This window comes from Malaclemys terrapin, chromosome 1, assembly GCF_027887155.1.
Source record: "Malaclemys terrapin pileata isolate rMalTer1 chromosome 1, rMalTer1.hap1, whole genome shotgun sequence".
Classification (NCBI taxonomy): Eukaryota; Metazoa; Chordata; order Testudines; family Emydidae; genus Malaclemys; species Malaclemys terrapin.
In genome coordinates, this window is record NC_071505.1 from 109279677 (window position 1) to 109298240 (window position 18564).

General features: G+C 47.0%; 1 protein-coding gene across 2 annotated transcripts in view; it reads right to left on the reverse strand.

Moving 5' to 3' along the window:
- KDM5A (lysine demethylase 5A) overlaps nucleotides 1-18564 on the reverse strand; it is an 85856-nt gene that overhangs the window by 36919 nt on the left and 30373 nt on the right. For both annotated transcript variants that reach the window (XM_054034991.1, XM_054034982.1), the window contains 6 exons: nucleotides 15795-15957; nucleotides 13996-14115; nucleotides 12974-13168; nucleotides 12663-12844; nucleotides 12293-12417; nucleotides 11856-12006 (listed from right to left, as the gene is read on the reverse strand). In XM_054034991.1, coding sequence (XP_053890966.1) covers nucleotides 11856-12006; nucleotides 12293-12417; nucleotides 12663-12844; nucleotides 12974-13168; nucleotides 13996-14115; nucleotides 15795-15957 — 936 coding nt within the window. The remainder of the gene's footprint in view (nucleotides 1-11855; nucleotides 12007-12292; nucleotides 12418-12662; nucleotides 12845-12973; nucleotides 13169-13995; nucleotides 14116-15794; nucleotides 15958-18564) is intronic.

Genomic DNA, 18564 nt, shown 5'->3' on the forward strand with positions numbered 1-18564 from the left:
GGGAAGGCCTGTAGCCCTTGAATGAGGCTCGTGATGGTGCCAAAGCGGTTGTCTGGCAGGATGGCTTGTGCACGTCTGGAGTCTAGAACTGCGCCGATGAAATCTATTCTCTGGGTAGGTTCTAGAGTGGATTTGTCCTTGTTGAGTAGGATGCCCAACTCGTTGAATGTGTGCACTATTCTGTGGACGTGAGCTTGAACTTGCTCTTTGGTGCGACCGCGTACCAGCCAGTCGTCTAGGTACGGGAACACCTCTATCTCCTGCCGACGAAGGTACGCTGCCACGACAGCCATACATTTCGTGAACACTCTTGGGGCCGAGGATAGGCCGAAAGGAAGGACTGCAAATTGGTAGTGCACCGTGTTTACCACGAATCGCAGGAAGCGTCTGTGAGGTGGGTAAATTGAGATGTGAAAGTATGCGTCTTTCATGTCGAGGGCGGCGAACCAGTCTCCAGGATCGAGGGAAGGGATAATGGCCCTCAAAGAGATCATGCGGAACTTCAACTTTACTACGAATTTGTTGAGTCCGCGCAAGTCCAAGATGGGCCGCAGACCTCCTTTGGACTTGGGGATCAGGAAGTAACGGGAATAAAATCCCCTGCCCCTTAACTCTATCGGAACCTCCTCTATGGCCCCCATGGCCAGGAGCGTAGAAACCTCCTGTATAAGAAGTTGCTCGTGAGAAGGGTCCCTGAAGAGGGACGGGGAAGGGGGGTGGGAGGGGAGGATAGAAGAAAACTGGATAGCGTATCCCTTCTCCACCGTGCGGAGGACCCAGCGGTCCGAAGTTATAAGGGACCAAGCACGGTGGAAGTGGGAGAGGCGATCCCGGAAGGAGGGGGCTGGATCCTGGGGGATGACTGGGGCGCCGTCCTCGACCGCACCTTCAAAAGTTCTGCCTGGGGCCTGAAGGTGGTCTAGGTGGCCCTTGGTTTTGGCCGGGTTGAGGGCCGGTCCACCTTCTTCTACCACCTCGCCCTCGCCTCCGGGTCGAGTCCTGTCTCTGACGAGGCGGGGGGGGTAGAAGCGCTGAGGCTGCGGCCTAAATGGTCTGCGCTGAGGGCCCACAACATGCATCCCCAGGGAGCGCATGATTGTTCGAGTCCTTGAGGCTCTGCAGGCGAGAGTCCGTCTTGTCCGAGAACAATCCATGTCCCTCAAAGGGCAGATCCTGTAGGGTTTGCTGCAGCTCCGGAGGCAAACCCGAAACCTGAAGCCAGGAGATCCTGCGCATAGCGATACCCGAAGCCAGGGTCCTCGCAGCTGAGTCTGCTATGTCCAAGGAGGTCTGCAAGGAGGTCCGAGCCACCTTCTTACCCTCCTCTACCATGGCTCCAAACTCCTCCCTGGACTCTTGGGGAATCAACTCCTTAAACTTCCCCATAGAGTTCCAGGAGTTAAAATTGTAACGGCTCAGTAGCGCCTGTTGGTTCGCCGCTCTAAGTTGCAGCCCTCCGGCTGAGTAAACCTTACGGCCAAACAAATCGAGCCGCTTAGCCTCTTTTGATTTAGGCGCTGCAGCCTGCTGGCCGTGGCGCTCTCGTGCGTTCACTGATGCCACCACCAGTGAACACGGTTGGGGGTGGTTATACAAGTACCCGTAGTCCTTAGACGGGACAAAGTATTTCCTTTCCACCCCTCTCGCTGTGGGTGGGATAGAGGCAGGAGTCTGCCATATCGTATCCGCATTCGTTTGAATCGTGCGGATCAGGGGTAACGCCACCCTCGATGGGGCATCCGCTCCAAGGATATTCACGATCGGGTCGTGCACCTCCACTATCTCCTCCGCCTGCAGGTCCATATTACGGGCCATCCTGCGCAGAAGATCCTGGTGAGCCCGAAGATCTATTGGAGGTGGGCCTGTGCACGATGTGCCCGCCACTGCCTCATCCGGAGAAGAAGAGGAAGATGCCTCCGGTGGAACAGGATCCAAGGGCTGGTCCTGGTCTCCCTGTTCCTGGGCTGGAGCATTCACCTGTGCCTGGGTCCAGGGCGTCAGGTGGTGCGGACCCAGAAGCCTCCATGCCCCCTGGCGGAGGCCGAGAAATGGTGGACTCCGGGGCCCCTCTGATGGAGTGACCGGAGCGAGAGGTCGAAGCAATTGGAGCCCCTTGCGCCTGATGGTACGCCCACGGGGTCCAAAACGACCAGTGAGATGGTCCATGAGAGTGGTCCTCTGCCATCTCCTGCCAATGGCCCAAGTCCTGTTCCTCGGCTTGCCCCTGAGGGGGGTATGCCGATCTCGAGAGGTCCTCCGAGGAGTGGGACACCGATCTCGATGGCCACGGCGGTGCCGAGAGCGTCGAGACGATTCCCATTGGCTGCGGTGCCGCACGGTGCCGGTCCAGAGATGATCTATCTCTACGCGGTGCCGGCGATCGGTGCCGGGACCGCGACCGGTGACGATGACCTCGTCGGTGCCGGGAGTCGGATCTGGACCTCGACGAGGACCTGGAGTATGCCCGGTGCCGGGAGCAGCCTCTCGACGTCGACCGTAGCGGTGCCGAGAACTACGTCTCGACGTTGATCGGTGCCGACGATCATAGCGGTGCCGAGACGTAGAGCGGTGCCGCGAAGAAGATCTTGGCCGCGAGTACGACCGGTGCCGAGGCGATATTCGGTGCCGGGACTGCGAGCGGCGTGGGGACCTGCTTCGGGACCTGGATCGGTGCCGAGGTTCCAGCCCTTGCGATGGAGGGCGCATCAAGGCAGGTTTCCCCCTCGACTGGACCGGGCGAGTCAACGGTGCAGTCGGTGCCGGTGGTTGAGGCGGTGCCGGCTCCGTGAGAGCTATTAAGTCTCTCGCCGCCGCGAAGGTCTCTGGAGTCGACGGGAGGCACTGTATCACCGCCGGTCTCGGTGGAGACGCTATCTGCACCGGACTCAACGGCCTCGGCGCCGGAGTCGACGGTGCCGGAGGCACCTGTTTCCGGTGCTCCACCGGCGGACGCGGCTCTACCCCCGGCACTGGGGGAGCCGGCATCTTCGGCACGGATGTCCCCGTCTTATGGGCTTTTTTATGCCCCGGGGATAATGACCGGCGCCGAGGCACTGCTTGCGGTGCCGACGAGGTCCGGTGCCGGGGAGGCTTGTCTGACGCCACTCGCGTGGTCGTCATAGCCGGTGCCGCCGGAGCACTGTGCACCGAGGTGCTAGGTGCCGGGGCCTGACTTGTAGATGGAGCGTTCGGACTAAGTGCCGCCTCCATCAGGAGTTGCCGGAGCCGAAAGTCCCGCTCTTTCTTGGTCCTTGGTCTGAAGGCCTTACAGATCTTGCACTTATCTGTTTGGTGGGACTCTCCCAGGCACTTCAGACAGGAGTCGTGCGGGTCGCTCGTGGGCATAGGTTTAGCGCAGGAGGCGCACTGCTTGAAGCCGGGAGCTCTGGGCATGAGCCCGGGCCCGCGGCCGGGGGAGAAAGGGGGCGACGACCCCCTTAGTCCCCTGGACTATTAAAACAAAACTAACAACTTTAAAACTATTTAACTATTAAACTACAAACACTAGAACTATAACTATAACTACAACTACGAATAACTAACAAAGCTAGGGAGAGTGGAGGACAGCTATGCCGCGCTCCACAGTTCCAACGACCGTCAGGGGCGGTAAGAAGGAACTGAGGGGGCGCTGGGTCGGCTGGGGTATATATTCAGCGCCATGAAGGCGCCACTCTAGGGGGCTCCACAGTCGACCCGCCGGTGTTGCTAGGGTAGAAAATCTTCCGACGATCGTGCACGCGGCGCGCACACACCTAATGGAATGGATATGAGCAAGCACTCGAAGAAGAACAGGTAGTTTACTCAACTAGTGAATTTTCATGCAGTCTGCATCCCATTTAGAAAGTCAGAGGATACAGCCTGCCCCTTATACTTATTACCAAAAGGTACAAGAAGTCTAGCAGATTTTAAAAAATGCTTTGTTCTGGAAAGTTAAAAGATCGTAGTCCTGAGACCGTCCAGTGTGTGGAACTTAGTTTCTGCAGGAGAATTATGAAGCTTAGGTAAAAATACTGTAAGCCATTAAATTGGTTTAAAATAAAGTCAAACTACTTCTGGTAAAAATTGTGGACATAGCCTGAGTAACTCTGCCCTTATGAATCACAGTATACGGAGGGCCAGCCAAATCATGAATTTTGTTCACCCTGCTGACTCGCTGCCACGTGTGGCAAGAAGAAACAGAGTGGCGGTTGGTACTGCTCTGCCTTTTATACCCTCTCTTTAGGGGGCGCGAGGGTGCACAGGGAGCACATGCAGCCTCAGTGGACACTGCCGACTAAAAGAGTTTGGGCTTGCATGCATGCGCCTAAAGCAGGATCTGTGTAGAATAAATGCTTGAAGGACTCTACTTTATGTTAGTTCCAGCCTCTCACTGCCCAATGGTCCCAGAAAAGATTGGGCTGCCACTATGTCAGATGCTACACAAACACATAAGACAGTCCCTGCCTTAAGAACTTATGTCTTTTATTTAAAAAAGGACACCTTACAAAAAAATGAACAGAGCAATGGGCACACATCTGGTTAGTAGTTCATTTGTTTTTAAATAACCTGATTCCTCTCCATCTGTTCAAACAGATACCATTAAGACAAACAAATTTTGGCACTGTGATTCCATGTGCTCTGGGAATGCTCCTAAACTTGTACGCTTTGAGCAGAACTTAATTGCAGAGTTATTTTTTCTTATCAAATAAAATTGTGCTACAAGGTAACATGCAATTTTAAAATCTAATGGATGTTAACTGGAAGCTGAATAAATCTGAAGACTTTGGCTAAGCAGAGCACTAATTACTAAAAGATTAAAACTACAAAAACAGAAATCCAAAAAGCAACCAACAATTGAAAATGGGCGCACTGATTTTGTAAGCCTGGCCACCATGGGACAGAGGAAGTTACTCTCCTTGTGCAGTAAAGCTGGTTCCTTGAGATGTGTCCCCCTATGGGTCCTCCATTATAGGTGTATCTGTGTGCCTGCAACTCGGATTGGAGATTCTAGATAGCAGTGGCTGACACAAGCACTCTCCCTCCCTTGTGCTCTACCTCGAGGCTAACTAGCGTTGCATGGGTGAACCACGTTCAGTTTCTTCTCCACTGCAGAGCCCCTATTGAGCATCCAAAGTAGAGGGGAGAAGGGTGGGTTGCGGAGCACCCATAGGGGGACACATCTCAAAGGGGAGGGAGGAAGCTATCGGGGCTATGTTTGGAATTACACCAGACCTGGAATCGTCTCCATTTTTGCAGGTAAGTGCGATGAGTAGCCAATTTTCTACCGTGTAATAATACTTCTTTCACCTCCTCAGAGAAGCAGCTCTACATGTTGGAACCATGAAGAAGCCAGGCCTTGAGCCAGAAGATCCGTAGGTTGGGATAGAGGGTTTGCCCATTGTTCTGGGAGAGGAAGAGGAGTGAGTTGGAGAGGGATTAGTAGATACATTACTAGCTGTGCCAGATACAGGTACCACGTTTGTCTCCACTAGTTGGGAGCAGTCAGTATAACTTTTGCTTTTTCTCTCTTCATTTTTATCAGGACCTTTGTCAGCAGAAGGAATGGAGGAAAGGTGTATAGATAGAAGGACTTTATCCCATGGGAGAAGGAGAGCATCTCCTAAGGAGCATTTCCAGAAACTGGCTCTGGAGCAATAGAGTGGGCATTTCCTGTTCAGGTAAATGGCAAACCAGTCAACTGCTGGAGCTCCCCAGTGAGAGACTATGCAATAGAGCACAATTGGGTTCATTTCCCATTCATGGTCCTGTAAGAACTTGCAGCTGAGACTGCCGGCTGTTACCTTCCTGGCAGGTAAGCAGCTGATATGACAACATTATGGCAAATGCACCAATTCCATAGTTATAGTGCTTCCATGCACAGGGAGAATGATCTGGTGCCCCATTGTCAATTTATATAGAACATGCATGTTATGTTGTCTGTCATGATTTGTGTGTGGTGTCTTTGATTAGTGGAAAAAAGTGTGTGCAAGTATTTCTAACCGCTCTTAGTTCTAAGCAGTTGATACAGAGAGTCCATTTTGGGGGGACCATTTGCCCTCAATCTTGCGGTTGTTCCGGTGGGCTCCCCAATCTATTAGGAATGCATCCATTTTTAGAAGAAATGTTGGAAGTTGTATGAATGGGACCTCGGCACAGATGTTCATTGAGTCTTTCCACCATTCCAGGGAGTGCTTGACCCTGGAGGGTATTGACACTGGTTTGTCTAGCCTATCCTTGATTGGTATGTAGACAGACCTGAGCCATGCCTGCAGACATGTCATGTGCAGTCTGGCATGAGAGATCAAAATGTGCATGCCGCCATGTGTCCGAGAAGCTGGAGGCAATATCAGGCTGTCATTTGTGGGCTGGCTTTAACAGTCTCTATTAGAGTGGGCAGAGTGTGAAATCTGTGCAACAGGAGGAATGCTCTCGCTCCATCAAGATAGACCCCTATAAACTTCAAGCACTGTACTGGACTCAAGGTCAATTTCTGAATGTTGATTTGTAAGCCCAGTTGTGTGAATATGTTTATCATCCTGTGGGTGGCCTGTAGGGCATCGCTGAAGGAGCAGGCTTTGAGGAGACAGTCATTCAAATATGGATAAATCACGATCCCCAAGGTGCACAGATGGGCCGCTACTACGGAGAGGACCTTGGAGAATACTTTGGGTGCGGATAAGAGGCTGAAGTGAAGCACGTAGTATTGGTAATGATCCAGATGGAACATAAACCTGAGGAATCATCTGTGGGATGGTTGGATTGATATACGGAAGTAGACATCCTGTAGGCTGATGGCCGAGAACCAAATCTCCGTGTTCCAGAGACGGTATAATCCAAGGGTTCTCAAACTGGGGGCTGCGACCCCTCAGGGGGTCACGAGGTTATTACATGGGGGGTCACGAGCTGTCAGCCTTCACCCCAAGCCCCGCTTTGCATCCAGCATTTATAATGTTGTTAAATAGATTAAAAAGTGTTTTTAATTTATGGGGGGGGGGGGGGTCACACTCAGAGGCTTGCTACGTGTAAGGGGTCACCAGTACAAAAGTTTGAGAACCACTGGTATAATCACTGCTGGTGCAACCATCTTGAATCTTTGTGCCTTCACGTATTCGTTTAGTGCTCTTAGATCTAGTATGGGTCACCAATCTTCATTTTTCTTGGAAATCAGGAAATATTGGGAATAAAAATATTTGCCCCTGAGGTGCTCTGGAACTGGTTCTATGGCTCCTAGGCAGAGCAGGTGATCTACAGTAGAACCTCAGAGTTACGAACACCTCGGGAATGGAGGTTGTTTTGTAACTCTAAAATGTTTAACTCTGAACAAAACGCTTTAGTTTACAACTGAACATTGACTTAATACAGCTTTGAAACTTTACTATGCAGAAGACAAATGCTGCTTATGACCACCTTAAATTTAAATGAAACAAGCACAGAAACAGTTTCCTTACTTTGTCAAACTGTTTTTTAAACTTTCCATTTGTGGTTTTTTTAGCAGTTTACTTTTAACACAGTACTGTACTTGCTTCAGTCTCTGCCGCTGTTTGATTGTGTACTTCTGATTCCAGATGTGGTGTGTGGTTGACCGGTCAGTTCGTAACTCTGAGGTTCTACTGTACTTCCTGTCTTAGCAGTCTCTTGTGAGAAGGGTCCCTGAAGGAGAACAGGAAGGGAGGCAAAGTGGATAGAGTACCCATTGGAAATTATCTCCAAGACCCATCTTTCACAAGTTAAGTCTTCCCAGTTTCAGAGGAAAAGAGTACGGCGACATCCAAAGGAACGTGGGAGGTCTGTAGGTCACAACTGATGTTGTGGCAAGTGGTCTCCCAAGGCCTTGACCAAGGCGTCAAAACTGGTGTTTTGAGATTGAAGGCTGAGATGTTGAGGACTGAAGAGCTGACAGTTTACACTTCTGAATCCTAAGGCCTCTTTCTCTGTGGCTCATAGCCACATTCTGGTGTTGGGCACTGAAGCGGTTAGGATGGCTGGGAACTGAATTTCCTCTTCTGTCCCAGTGTGTAGATCCCTAGTGAGCATAGGGTGGCTCTGGAGTCCGTTAAGAGTATGGAGTGATAAATCAGTCTTATCCGCAAAAAGTTGTCTATACCTTCTTCAGCAGTCCTGAGAGGTGTAACCACAACACTTGTATCATCACGACCGTTGTCGACACTGAGTGGGCTGCTGTATTCACAGCATCTAGCACAGTCTGGAGTGCCATTCTCAGTACCAACTGCCCCTCATTTTTGATGGCCTGAAACTAGTCCCGCTGTGCTTCGGCAGGTGGTCAATAAATGCATTCAGTTTAGCAAAACTCATGTGGTCATACTTCACCATTAAGGCTTGGTAATTTGCAATTCTGAATTGCAAAAGTCACTGAGGAATATGCATTCCTACCAAATAAATCAAGTGTTTTCCAGTCTCTGTCATGAGAGATGGATTGATTGTGATGTTGGCCACAGGAATTTACCACATCCACGACGGAGTTGGATTGAGGGTGAGAAAAAAGGAACTCCACATCCTTGGAGGGCATGTAGTACTTTTTATCGGCCCTTTTGCATGTTGGTGCAATAGAGGCTGGCATGTGCCAAATGAACTCAGCAAGAACTAAAAGCACTTTGTTGACTGGGAATGTGATTCTCAAGGAGGAAGAGGAGGTATGCAATATGCCTAGTAGCTTATGGTGGGTATCTTTCACCTCCTCCTCGAGCGGAAATTTGAAGCATGTCTGGCAACCTTTTTGTTAGATCCAGAAATAGCTTAAAACCGTCCACCATGCACGGTGGAGGGGGCATCACTGCGTCATCTGGGGCACAAGAAGGAGCTATTCGTCATTGGTGTAATCTCCTCTTCTAGTCTGGCCTTTTGCTCCTCAAAAGTCGCCTCTTGAGGTTCTGGGGCTCTGGATACAGAGGCTGAGGGAGACCGTCTCGATTTCTGGTGGGAGACATTAGTTGCCCAAGAAGTACGGTCTGTAGGCTGCCCATGGATCCCAGTATGGCCACTGGGGAAAAGGGCAAGGGTGGTGGTACCCAAGGTGGCCATATCAAGGGTGTTGAAGCTCGGACCAAGGGTGCAACTGGGAGGGCCCTGGTGTGAGGCTAGTGAGTGGATATCCTCCTGGTCACTGAGTCCTTGCTGGATAGCAGTGGAGCCAACAAAAAGACTGGAGGTGAATGACTAGATGCCAGTGATGATTCCAGGGATCAAGAGGTGCTCGTTACCAGAGCCCTGGAACCAAGGAGTAGGACTCCAGAATCTCAGCCACCAGGAGATCTCTGGAAAATCAGAACTCCTGTGGTATCGTGGTGATCAGTACCATCAGATCTTGTCGGTACTGACTTGACGGTACCGAGGAAACTGGCGGAGATCTTGCATGAGATCGGTCTGACAAGGGTTTTTTGGAGGTAGTCGTGTCGGTACCAATTTCATAAAGACAGTAAGGTCTTTGCTCTTGCGTTTGGCAGGCAGTACCACCACTTCAGTGCCTGTGCCCTGCAGGTTTTTGTTTTGTTTTTTTTTTAAAGGAAAGCCAACAGAAACCCTATAAAGCTAAGGGAAAATGAGCAATAACTAACAGGAGCTAAAAACTATAAAAATAGGTAAAGAGAAAAGGACTGCTATTCGCTCAGGCCAGGGGTGATAGAAAAGGAACTGAGGGTGATTTGCCTGCACAGCGCTAGTTAGCTTCAAGTCAGAGCACAAGGGAGGGAGAGCGGACGTGCAGGCTGAACGGACACTGCCTGTGCAGATACACCTACAGTGGATCACGCATAGGAGCACTCTTTGAAGAAGACGAAGAATTGTATACCGTAACAGAAATATCCAAGAAAAATTCTCAGAGCTATGGGATCCTTTCCTGGAAGTATCTGAATGATCCATGCTCTGTCCCTCGCTTCTCCCTTCTCTCTACCCACTTCGTTCCCTTCCCCACTTTATCACCATCCTCTGAAATTAAAATAAAGAGTAGAACCAAACTTAATAGTTTTTCTTTAACTAGTTGGATTTTTATAAACAAATTTTGTTTGATTGTAAATTGGGTAATACAAATACACCTCTACCCAGATATAACGCTGTCCTCGGGAGCCAAAAAAAAAAAAAATCTTACCACGTTATAGGTGAAACCGCATTATATCGAACTTACTTTGATCTGCCAGAGTGCACAGCCCCGCCCCTCCAGAGCACTGCTTAACTGCGTTAAATTCGAATTCATGTTATATCAGGTCGCATTATATTGGGGTAGAGGTGTAACTGATTTATATTTTAAACCATTCACATTATATATAATTAAATGGTTCAAACTAAGGTTATGTAAGAAATGGTTAATAGATTAGGAGAAGTTTATCTATAGCTATGTTTGCTTTTTCTGTACATACTTTTAAAAATTAATAAAAAGTGAATAGAAAAAAACCCTGGTGCCTGACTGCCACATTTTCCTTGAAAGTATTAAAATGGCAGATTTGCTCTGCTTTAGCTATTTTTATCTCTGTCTCTTACTTTTTTAAACTACTTTAAAATATGTGTGTGTGTGTATATTAAAGGAAGAACTGGTAGTGACCACTATGTTTAGGTTGCCATTAGAAAGGATTCTTGAGTCTCTCTCACACCTGAATTGTTTGCAGGAAACCTCTGATATTGAGGACATCAGTCCTCAAGCTACAGAAGCCCTTTTCTTTTTCCTTGAAACTCCTTTCAGCTTTGGCTAAGACATAAACTGCTGAAAGTTAACATTTCCCTTCCCTCCCCTGCATTCCTCAGAAAAATTCAATGGCCTGCCAAATTAATAACTCAGGCTGATATCACCATCACAGCACTAGCAAGGTCGGAACATACAGGGAACACCTGGGTACTGCCGGAAGAGGTAGGCTTGTGGGGGGCAGGATAGGGCAAAATACAGTATCTCTGATGCTGCAAATCAGCAGAGGGCTGTTTCCCATTTCCAATGGTGTACTTGACCCACACTAATTTGCACTTACACTTTTATGTTGTTTAACCCTAAATTTTCATTACTTTTACATTTTTGTTGCTCTGTCTCTTTCCCTGCAACCCCTTCCATGGTTAAGGCTGCGAGCGAATCATTCACAGAGGGCATGACCTCCGTGAATTTTGAAGTGCTAGTGCGGCTGACCCCAGGACCACCCCAGCAGCTGGGGAAGCCCAGGGGCCTGGCGCACTGGCTGCTGCTCTGGCAGCCCCAGGCAGCTGGTCCCCAGCGCTGCCCTGGAGCAGTGGTCTGGTACCAGCGGCAGTGGGGCCGCAGGCCGCCCCTGGCCTGGACCAGTGGCGGCAGGGGGGCCCTCGCTACCCCCCTGCCCAGATAAGCGTTGGAAACACAGGTCGCTGCCTCCCCCTCCCCCGCAGTGGCAGGGGGCCCTGGGCTGCCCCCAGCTGCAGTGGGGCCCCGGGCTGTCCCCCCATACCCAGCAGCAGTCTTCAGGAACGCCCCCTCCCAGCAGGTAAGATTTAGTCACAGGTATTTTTAGTAAAAATCATGGACAGGTCACGACTGTTATTGCCCGTTACCTGTCCATGACTTTTACTAAAAATACCTGTGACTAAAATGTAGCCTTATCCATGGTCATTGAATCCCTAATCAGCACCCGCACCCACACACCCCATCTCCCTCCCTCATGCTTCCATAGTTCAACACAAAGTTCTGCTGACAAACAAGATGCTGAAAACATCTCAGATCTGTGAAAGTACGGTCCCCTACCGCAGCATTCCTGCCACTACCCTGCCACCCCACCACTGGAGAAAGAAGATGGTGGGCTTCTACCCAGCCATGCTGGAAGCCTCAGAGGCCTTCCACTTCAGCATCCGAGTGACAGAAGGAGGGTATAAAATGACATACATAGGAAAGATTGAAAAGCTCCTGGCCTTACCTGTGTTTTTGCTTTTTGCTCAGAAGCAGCTGTGCCACCGAAGCACAGGTCTCTGCCTCTTTCACAGCATCTCTGAGCCTGCGGAAGAGATCATTCTCTGGATACTTCCTGTCTTCAGCATCCTCCAACATCACTCTCAACTCAATCACGTCTGCAATAATAGGATATAAGTAGTCTGTGAGCAAAAATTAACGCCATCTTAATCTGTTTCACTAGTCCCCAAACAAGTTCCCAACATGCTACCTAGATCTGAAATGCACAGAAGCAATGAAAAGCATCTATCTAGTATTTGTGTCACTTTCAATTTAGATCCATCTCTCCACTTCCACTAAGAACATCCCTCCTTTCACATAGCCGGAATCACTGGAAAAATGGGCTGAACAAAGGGGGGATTCCCCCAAACAAACTGCTACAGTGTGCAACAATGGAAGTCTGACCTTTCTTGTGGTTGAGGTTGGCAGCCAGTGCCTCTGTAACTCTACTGACCCAAGTGTCGTAGGACTGTGCTCTAACTTTCACTCCATACAGAAGAGAAGGGAGGTCCTCTAATGGATACCGGTACCTGTAGATAAACAGGGGGAAAGAGCAAAAGCATTAAACCTCCTGTAATACATAGGACATCCATTTCCATGCATAGAGATCAACAGATGAGGGTTAAGAAGCTCTGTATTACACCAAGATTCCTTGGCCTCATGGGAAATGAGGAGGCTATCCCTGCTGGTTAGAAAGAGGTAGGTGAAAACCATAAGTTTCTGGGTAACAGGACAGACTGCACATGGGAAAGGAGAGATAGGGAAACTTGTGTACCTGAGACACTTTTTCTGCATGGGACAGGAACACAAGTCAGTTGGATGATACAGGCATACGAGCCGCTCAGGATTACAAGAGCAAGTAAGAGCAGACAAGAAGCACGTGGTCCTGCAGGCTGCACACTGACGCTCATCATCTGGAACCAGTTCAAACACCTCCTCTTCTGACATCAGCACTCCCTGACAAAAATTTGACACTTGATAAGGACATGAGCCAGAGAAACAGTACACTTCCTTTCAAGAAGTCTTGTATTAACCCTGCACCGCACCAACAGCATGAAAAGCAGGAGCTGCACTCACGGTACTCACCATCTGCACAACTGATTCCCTTAAGCGTGTTTCCTCCTCTGTCATGAGAGTCATTTCCTTGCAGACCATGGCAGCAAGCCCCACATCCAAACACTCTGGATCTGCAGCCATCTTGAAGATCAGCTCCTCATGGGAGAAGACGCAATGACGCCTTAGCCGTCGGTAATGATTCACACACTGACGTCCAATGGGAAGCTAGGAAATGCCAAGCAACAACAAAGTCATTATTTGGGGGCATGTTCCAAGGGGCTGTCCCACATCTCCCCATTTTGTCTCCCTCAACAAGAGTTGGGAAAAGGCAGACTTAGAAATACATCAACTAAAGAACAGTGTCTTTATGGAGGTAACCAATTATAATGGACAAATTACATCAGTTATCAAAGACAAGGTCTCCAGAACCTACAGAATGAGAGCCATGTTTTGCATCTTTTTTAAATATCCAAAAAGCTAGTGGAGTTAGGTATATGGATTACTGGAACCCAATGGGTTCATATTTTAGGCTAAGCAAAAGGAATCTTACATAGCTAGTTACCAAAGTGAGCCCTGCATCTGTTTCTAGCTATGCAGTGTCATGGTACAATAGGGGTCTTGAGCTAATGCTTATACCACTAAGAACTGCAATAACTGGTCACAGCAAGGGAAAGGGAGAACACAGCTGAAAGCATTTCTCTTTGGGGTTTAGCACAGTGGGTTATGTATTCTATAGAAGTGCAGAAAGGACAACTGCATGAGAGAGCACCTCGGCAGCCCTAGCAGTTAACTGAAGGGTGAATTGTCAGGATTAGTTCAGACACATGCTTAAAAGAAAGCCAATATTCATAGTTGTCAACTAGAAGCTATTTAGATTTGATTTGTAAGACCTTCAAAATGCATTTGTGATGGAAACTCGAATGACTTAACTATAGCAGTGCCAGGTACTGCTGTAACATATGAGATTACTATCCAGATAAACAAGTTACTAACATTCTCTTAATAAAGGCCAGCTAGCAGAGACATGGACACACATGTGCAACGGAACGCACCCAGTCTGCAGTGCAGAAGTTCACGGCCTCAGCAAAGTTGTAGCCCTGGTTAAATCCGGAGTGATAAGCACGAGGAAAAGTCACAACAAACTCACCAGCGCACTGATTGGTCCTGTACACCTAAATACAAATCAGGGTGGGGGGAAGGAAGGAGAAAACTGAGATTGGCAGCAGACAGAAAGTTAAAATAATTCATAAAAAAAGGACACTGTGAAACCATCTCCCTTCACCTGTGGGAAACAATAGGGAATTTAGCTAGGGCAGGATACATTAGTAGGGTGTTTAACCTTTTGAAAATTAAATCCTCTTTGACAACCTTACTAAAACAGGTTAAATAAATAAATCAGCAGTTAAGGCCCATCACAGGGCTTGTCCCTTTTGGGATTCAGGTAGGAAGTTTCTCTACTATCAGTTAGTGGATCGTCACTTAACCCTTCACACCACAAAGTTTAAAAGCCTCTGGGAAAGAGTATATTTTGCTTTGTTTGGACATCTGCCAGAGATGCAATTTAGCCTACTGAAAGTGATTGGTCGTGACTTAAAGGGACACAATTCATATTTTACAAAAATGTAGATTTTACTAAACCTGAAAAATAGAAATGTTTTCATTATATTTTTAAATTCCAAAGGAATTTAACTACCTTGTAGCCATTGCTACAATTTTGCATTGTAGAGAACCTGAAAATGAAAATATTTAAAACAAAAGTCAATCTATGAATCTGACTTCACTGATTTTCACTGGCCAAGCTAACTAAAAAGCAAACAGCAAAAGCCGTGTACATGACACTTTAAAGGTTTTAGTTTTAATAAGCTACAATATCAATAGTAACAAAGGAAACGGAATCTGTTTACACAACATTTTAAATTGACAATGTTCCATTAATTTGGTTCGTAGTACGGTATTTTCTTAATTCCAGATTAAAAAGGGAATTGACATATATATTGCTATCAAGAATAGCCACAGTTATAATTCATGCTAACAAAAATTTTCAAAGGGATATAATTTAGAGAATTTTTTTCACTTCAAGGTCCCAGAAACACAGACAAGGTTTTCATCTCGAGGCCAAAAGACCAAAAACATCAATGCACTTGATCATGGCCTTGGATAGACCAAGAGACTACCTACACTTGACCTCATGCTTCAAGACTTAAATCAATCTCAAACTGTTAGAGATCATGATGAGACCTAATGTGGGTGCCGGTTACCTTACATCTGCCTATAACAGGGTTTTTTACACTTTCCTTTGAAGCATCTGTTGCTGGCCACCCTCAAATACTGGACTATGTTAATGGTGATATTTAACCAAAGCCCAGTGGTTAATTACTATTTAATTAACATATTGAATTCAGATATCTGGTTCTTTAACAGCTGATAAACACAGGAACAAAAATCAAATAATTATGATATGCAGTGAATATATTTGTTCTATATTGTATTTTATTTTATTTACAGCTTTTTGGGGTCTTTTTGCAAGAGGTTTCTCTCTTGATCAGGTGAGCCACTTAAGATCATTTAATAGGTTGCCCCTAGTGGGTTCTCACTAACTGAATTCTGCTACATCTACACAGACTTCAATTTCACACTGAAGTCCTTCAGCAGAACATTACCTCCTTCTACTGCAGCATGCTAGAGAATTAGATGAAAGACTACCCCTTAATTAACTGGATCCGAGGGATCACCATAAGAGTTCTTAAATGTTATTCCAACACATCGTAAGGAAAATCTGTCACAAAGCGAAAGGTATATAAAAAAGCAGTGCATTACAGAGGTATAGAAGAAATTCTCATGTACTACTCACAGGCACACCATGTTCCATCAGCACATTGGGGTTCATGATGGTGACAAGCTGATGCAGGAGATCAGGCTGTGACTCAAACAGTTCAGGAGCCAACTCTCTCATCACCTCCTCCAGTTGTTCTGCTGCATGAGAGGGCACTCCATACCAGGTCTTCGGCTCTCCCCTGGCAGAAAACATAGCCCACAATACACATTACCTAAAGGAAAGTGAGGATGTCATCCTAATGCAAGGTGTGTCAGTTAAGGACAACTGCACCTGTATTTCCCCTCAGCAATGGCACCCACTCTCAGGCTTCCAACTCCCCAGACGTTGCCTTTCTTGGGTGTAGATGTGCGCCTCACTCCTTTCTGAACAAGGTATTTTCAGGTAGCACAGTTCCCTGCCGCACTTTCCTGTGTTATTCCAAGCCAAAGCAGGCTATTTAAGCACACCTGCTCACTTTCTCTTCAGAGATTTATAACAGTGATTGGCAACACTTATAAGTTACCACAGTTCTTTCTATGCAAACCTATTTTATTCTAAAGGTGGAAGCCCCACAGAGAACACATTAAAAACAATAAAAGAGCCTATACACATACTAATAAGCTTACCAGAGATCACCCCAACCCTAACATGGGCTCTGGCTGGAGCAGTCTTCCAAACTCCACCCAAGGGGTTTCTTGTGTGTTCACAAGTTCATCAAAGCTTCAGCTCAGAACAAGCACATTCATAATGTTTAGTCCACCCTTTATACATCTCAGGGGGTCTCAGATCTGGAGTTTCCAAGAGCAGGTAATTAGAAGACAATGGGTTTTCTTCCCCAGAGCATAGCTTCAAAAGGATGGATTCAAGTGGATCACATTTGCATCCCCCTTCCCCCAGGTACTTCCTAGGAATTCCACTTCACAGGGATTGTTCCAAAAAGCCTTCTAAAGTTCCTAATACCTTCCAGAGATTTCATTAGTCAGTCTCCTAGAGAAGTTATATACATACAATTCCATAACACACACAATTGCATTTTTAATACAAGGGACCCCAAAAGGTATTAAATCTAATTCAATAAAGTCCATTTAGGATATTGTCAGTGTCACACAAGGTATACTCCAGTGATTTCACAGAGCCTCCCACCACTCTCCCTGAGACACTTTTCACATGGCAAGAAACAACATTCTCAAACTCACTTTCTTCTTGGGCTAAAATGAACATAGTGTTCTAACTTGACAATTAAGTGAATTACCTGCAGAACACAATCCATAGCTGCATTTTCTACCATTATCTGACAGAGTACCACCAGGCACTTTGCCACGAGAGGCCTAAGTGAGAAGACAGATGCCAAATACCATGTTCTCCAAGGAAAGGGTTCCTATTTTTTCTCCAGACAACTGACCAGGTTTTAGCAGCCTAAGATCTTAACTGCAAAGCCACTTCCTAACACCATGCACTTACTCAGAACAGAGTTTAGGATGGGTGTGGAACAGTCCAAACTCTGACACCAGCAGAAGAGTGCACAACTGCATCAGAAGTGATGACAACAGCACACAAACTCAGCATTCCAGCAAGGAGATGCAGCCACCACTTTGCTACACATAACCAATTACTGGAAACCACTGTTCTGAACCACAAGAGAAAGACAGCTGACTGGGATACCTGTGGCGAGATTTATACACCTAGTGACAGGTAATGTGCCTAATATGTTAAATATGAATGGGGATTGGGCCAAACAAGAGTGAAATCCACTGATAAAAACGAGTAACTGCCAAACAAATTACCCCAGTCTTTCCAATTAAGTCTTAGCACCACAATGCTCTGTACTGGCCTATGAGCCCACGAATTTGTCAACGGTTTTCTGCTACTCAAATTATCTACTAATACAGAAGCAACTCTGTCTAAATACCTCAATGTCTGTCTAGCATTCACTGTCTAAATGTATTGCAAAATTATTCAGAAGCCAGCCAAAAAGCTAAGAAAAATAATATTGCACTCAAGAGTCTAATTTTGTTCACACCAACACCTCATCTGATTCCTGAAGTCTTCAGTGACACCTGTTAGTAGGACACAACCAGTCCAATCCCACTAAGCAAACCTTCCCCTTACATCTGTCTGGGCTCTTGAAACTCACCAGCTGGCACCAAAGCCCAGCACAATGATCTGGCTCATGGCATGCTGAAGTCAATAACCGAACTCTAAAAACAAAACATACTCTAGGCTCTTAGTTACTAGCAAACATACTTCTCCAGAAAACTACAATCACAGTTCAAAGGCAAGTTGACTGTTACAAGATGTACACACAAGCACACACTTTTCATTTTGAATAGGGGTGCTTCCCACAGCTTACCCCCAAAAACTGCTCCATTATTACTGAGCCTGGACATGGGAAAATTGCAGTATGAGTGGTCTGTTTGCAGTGAATTTGATGGTGGTTGTTTTTTAAATAAAAACCCAACCACCAAAACATTTTGGGAGAGCCTAACATCAAGTTAACGTCACTGTGAGATTCCTAACTGGAAGTAGTGTAAGCACCACTACATCAATAAAGAGCTGTTCAGCTATTTGCTATCATGTAACATACCGTATATACTCGTTCATTAGCCTGTTCATTTAGAAGCCGACGCCCCAAGATGGTTAGGTAAAAATAGCAAAAACTGTATGACCCTTTCATAAGCTGACCCTATATTTCAGGGGTTGACAAACTTTGGCTCCTGGCCCGTTAGGGTAAGCTGCTAGTGGGGCTGGACGTTTTGTTTACCTGGAGCATTCACAGGCACGGAGCCCCTCAGCTCCCAGTGTCCGC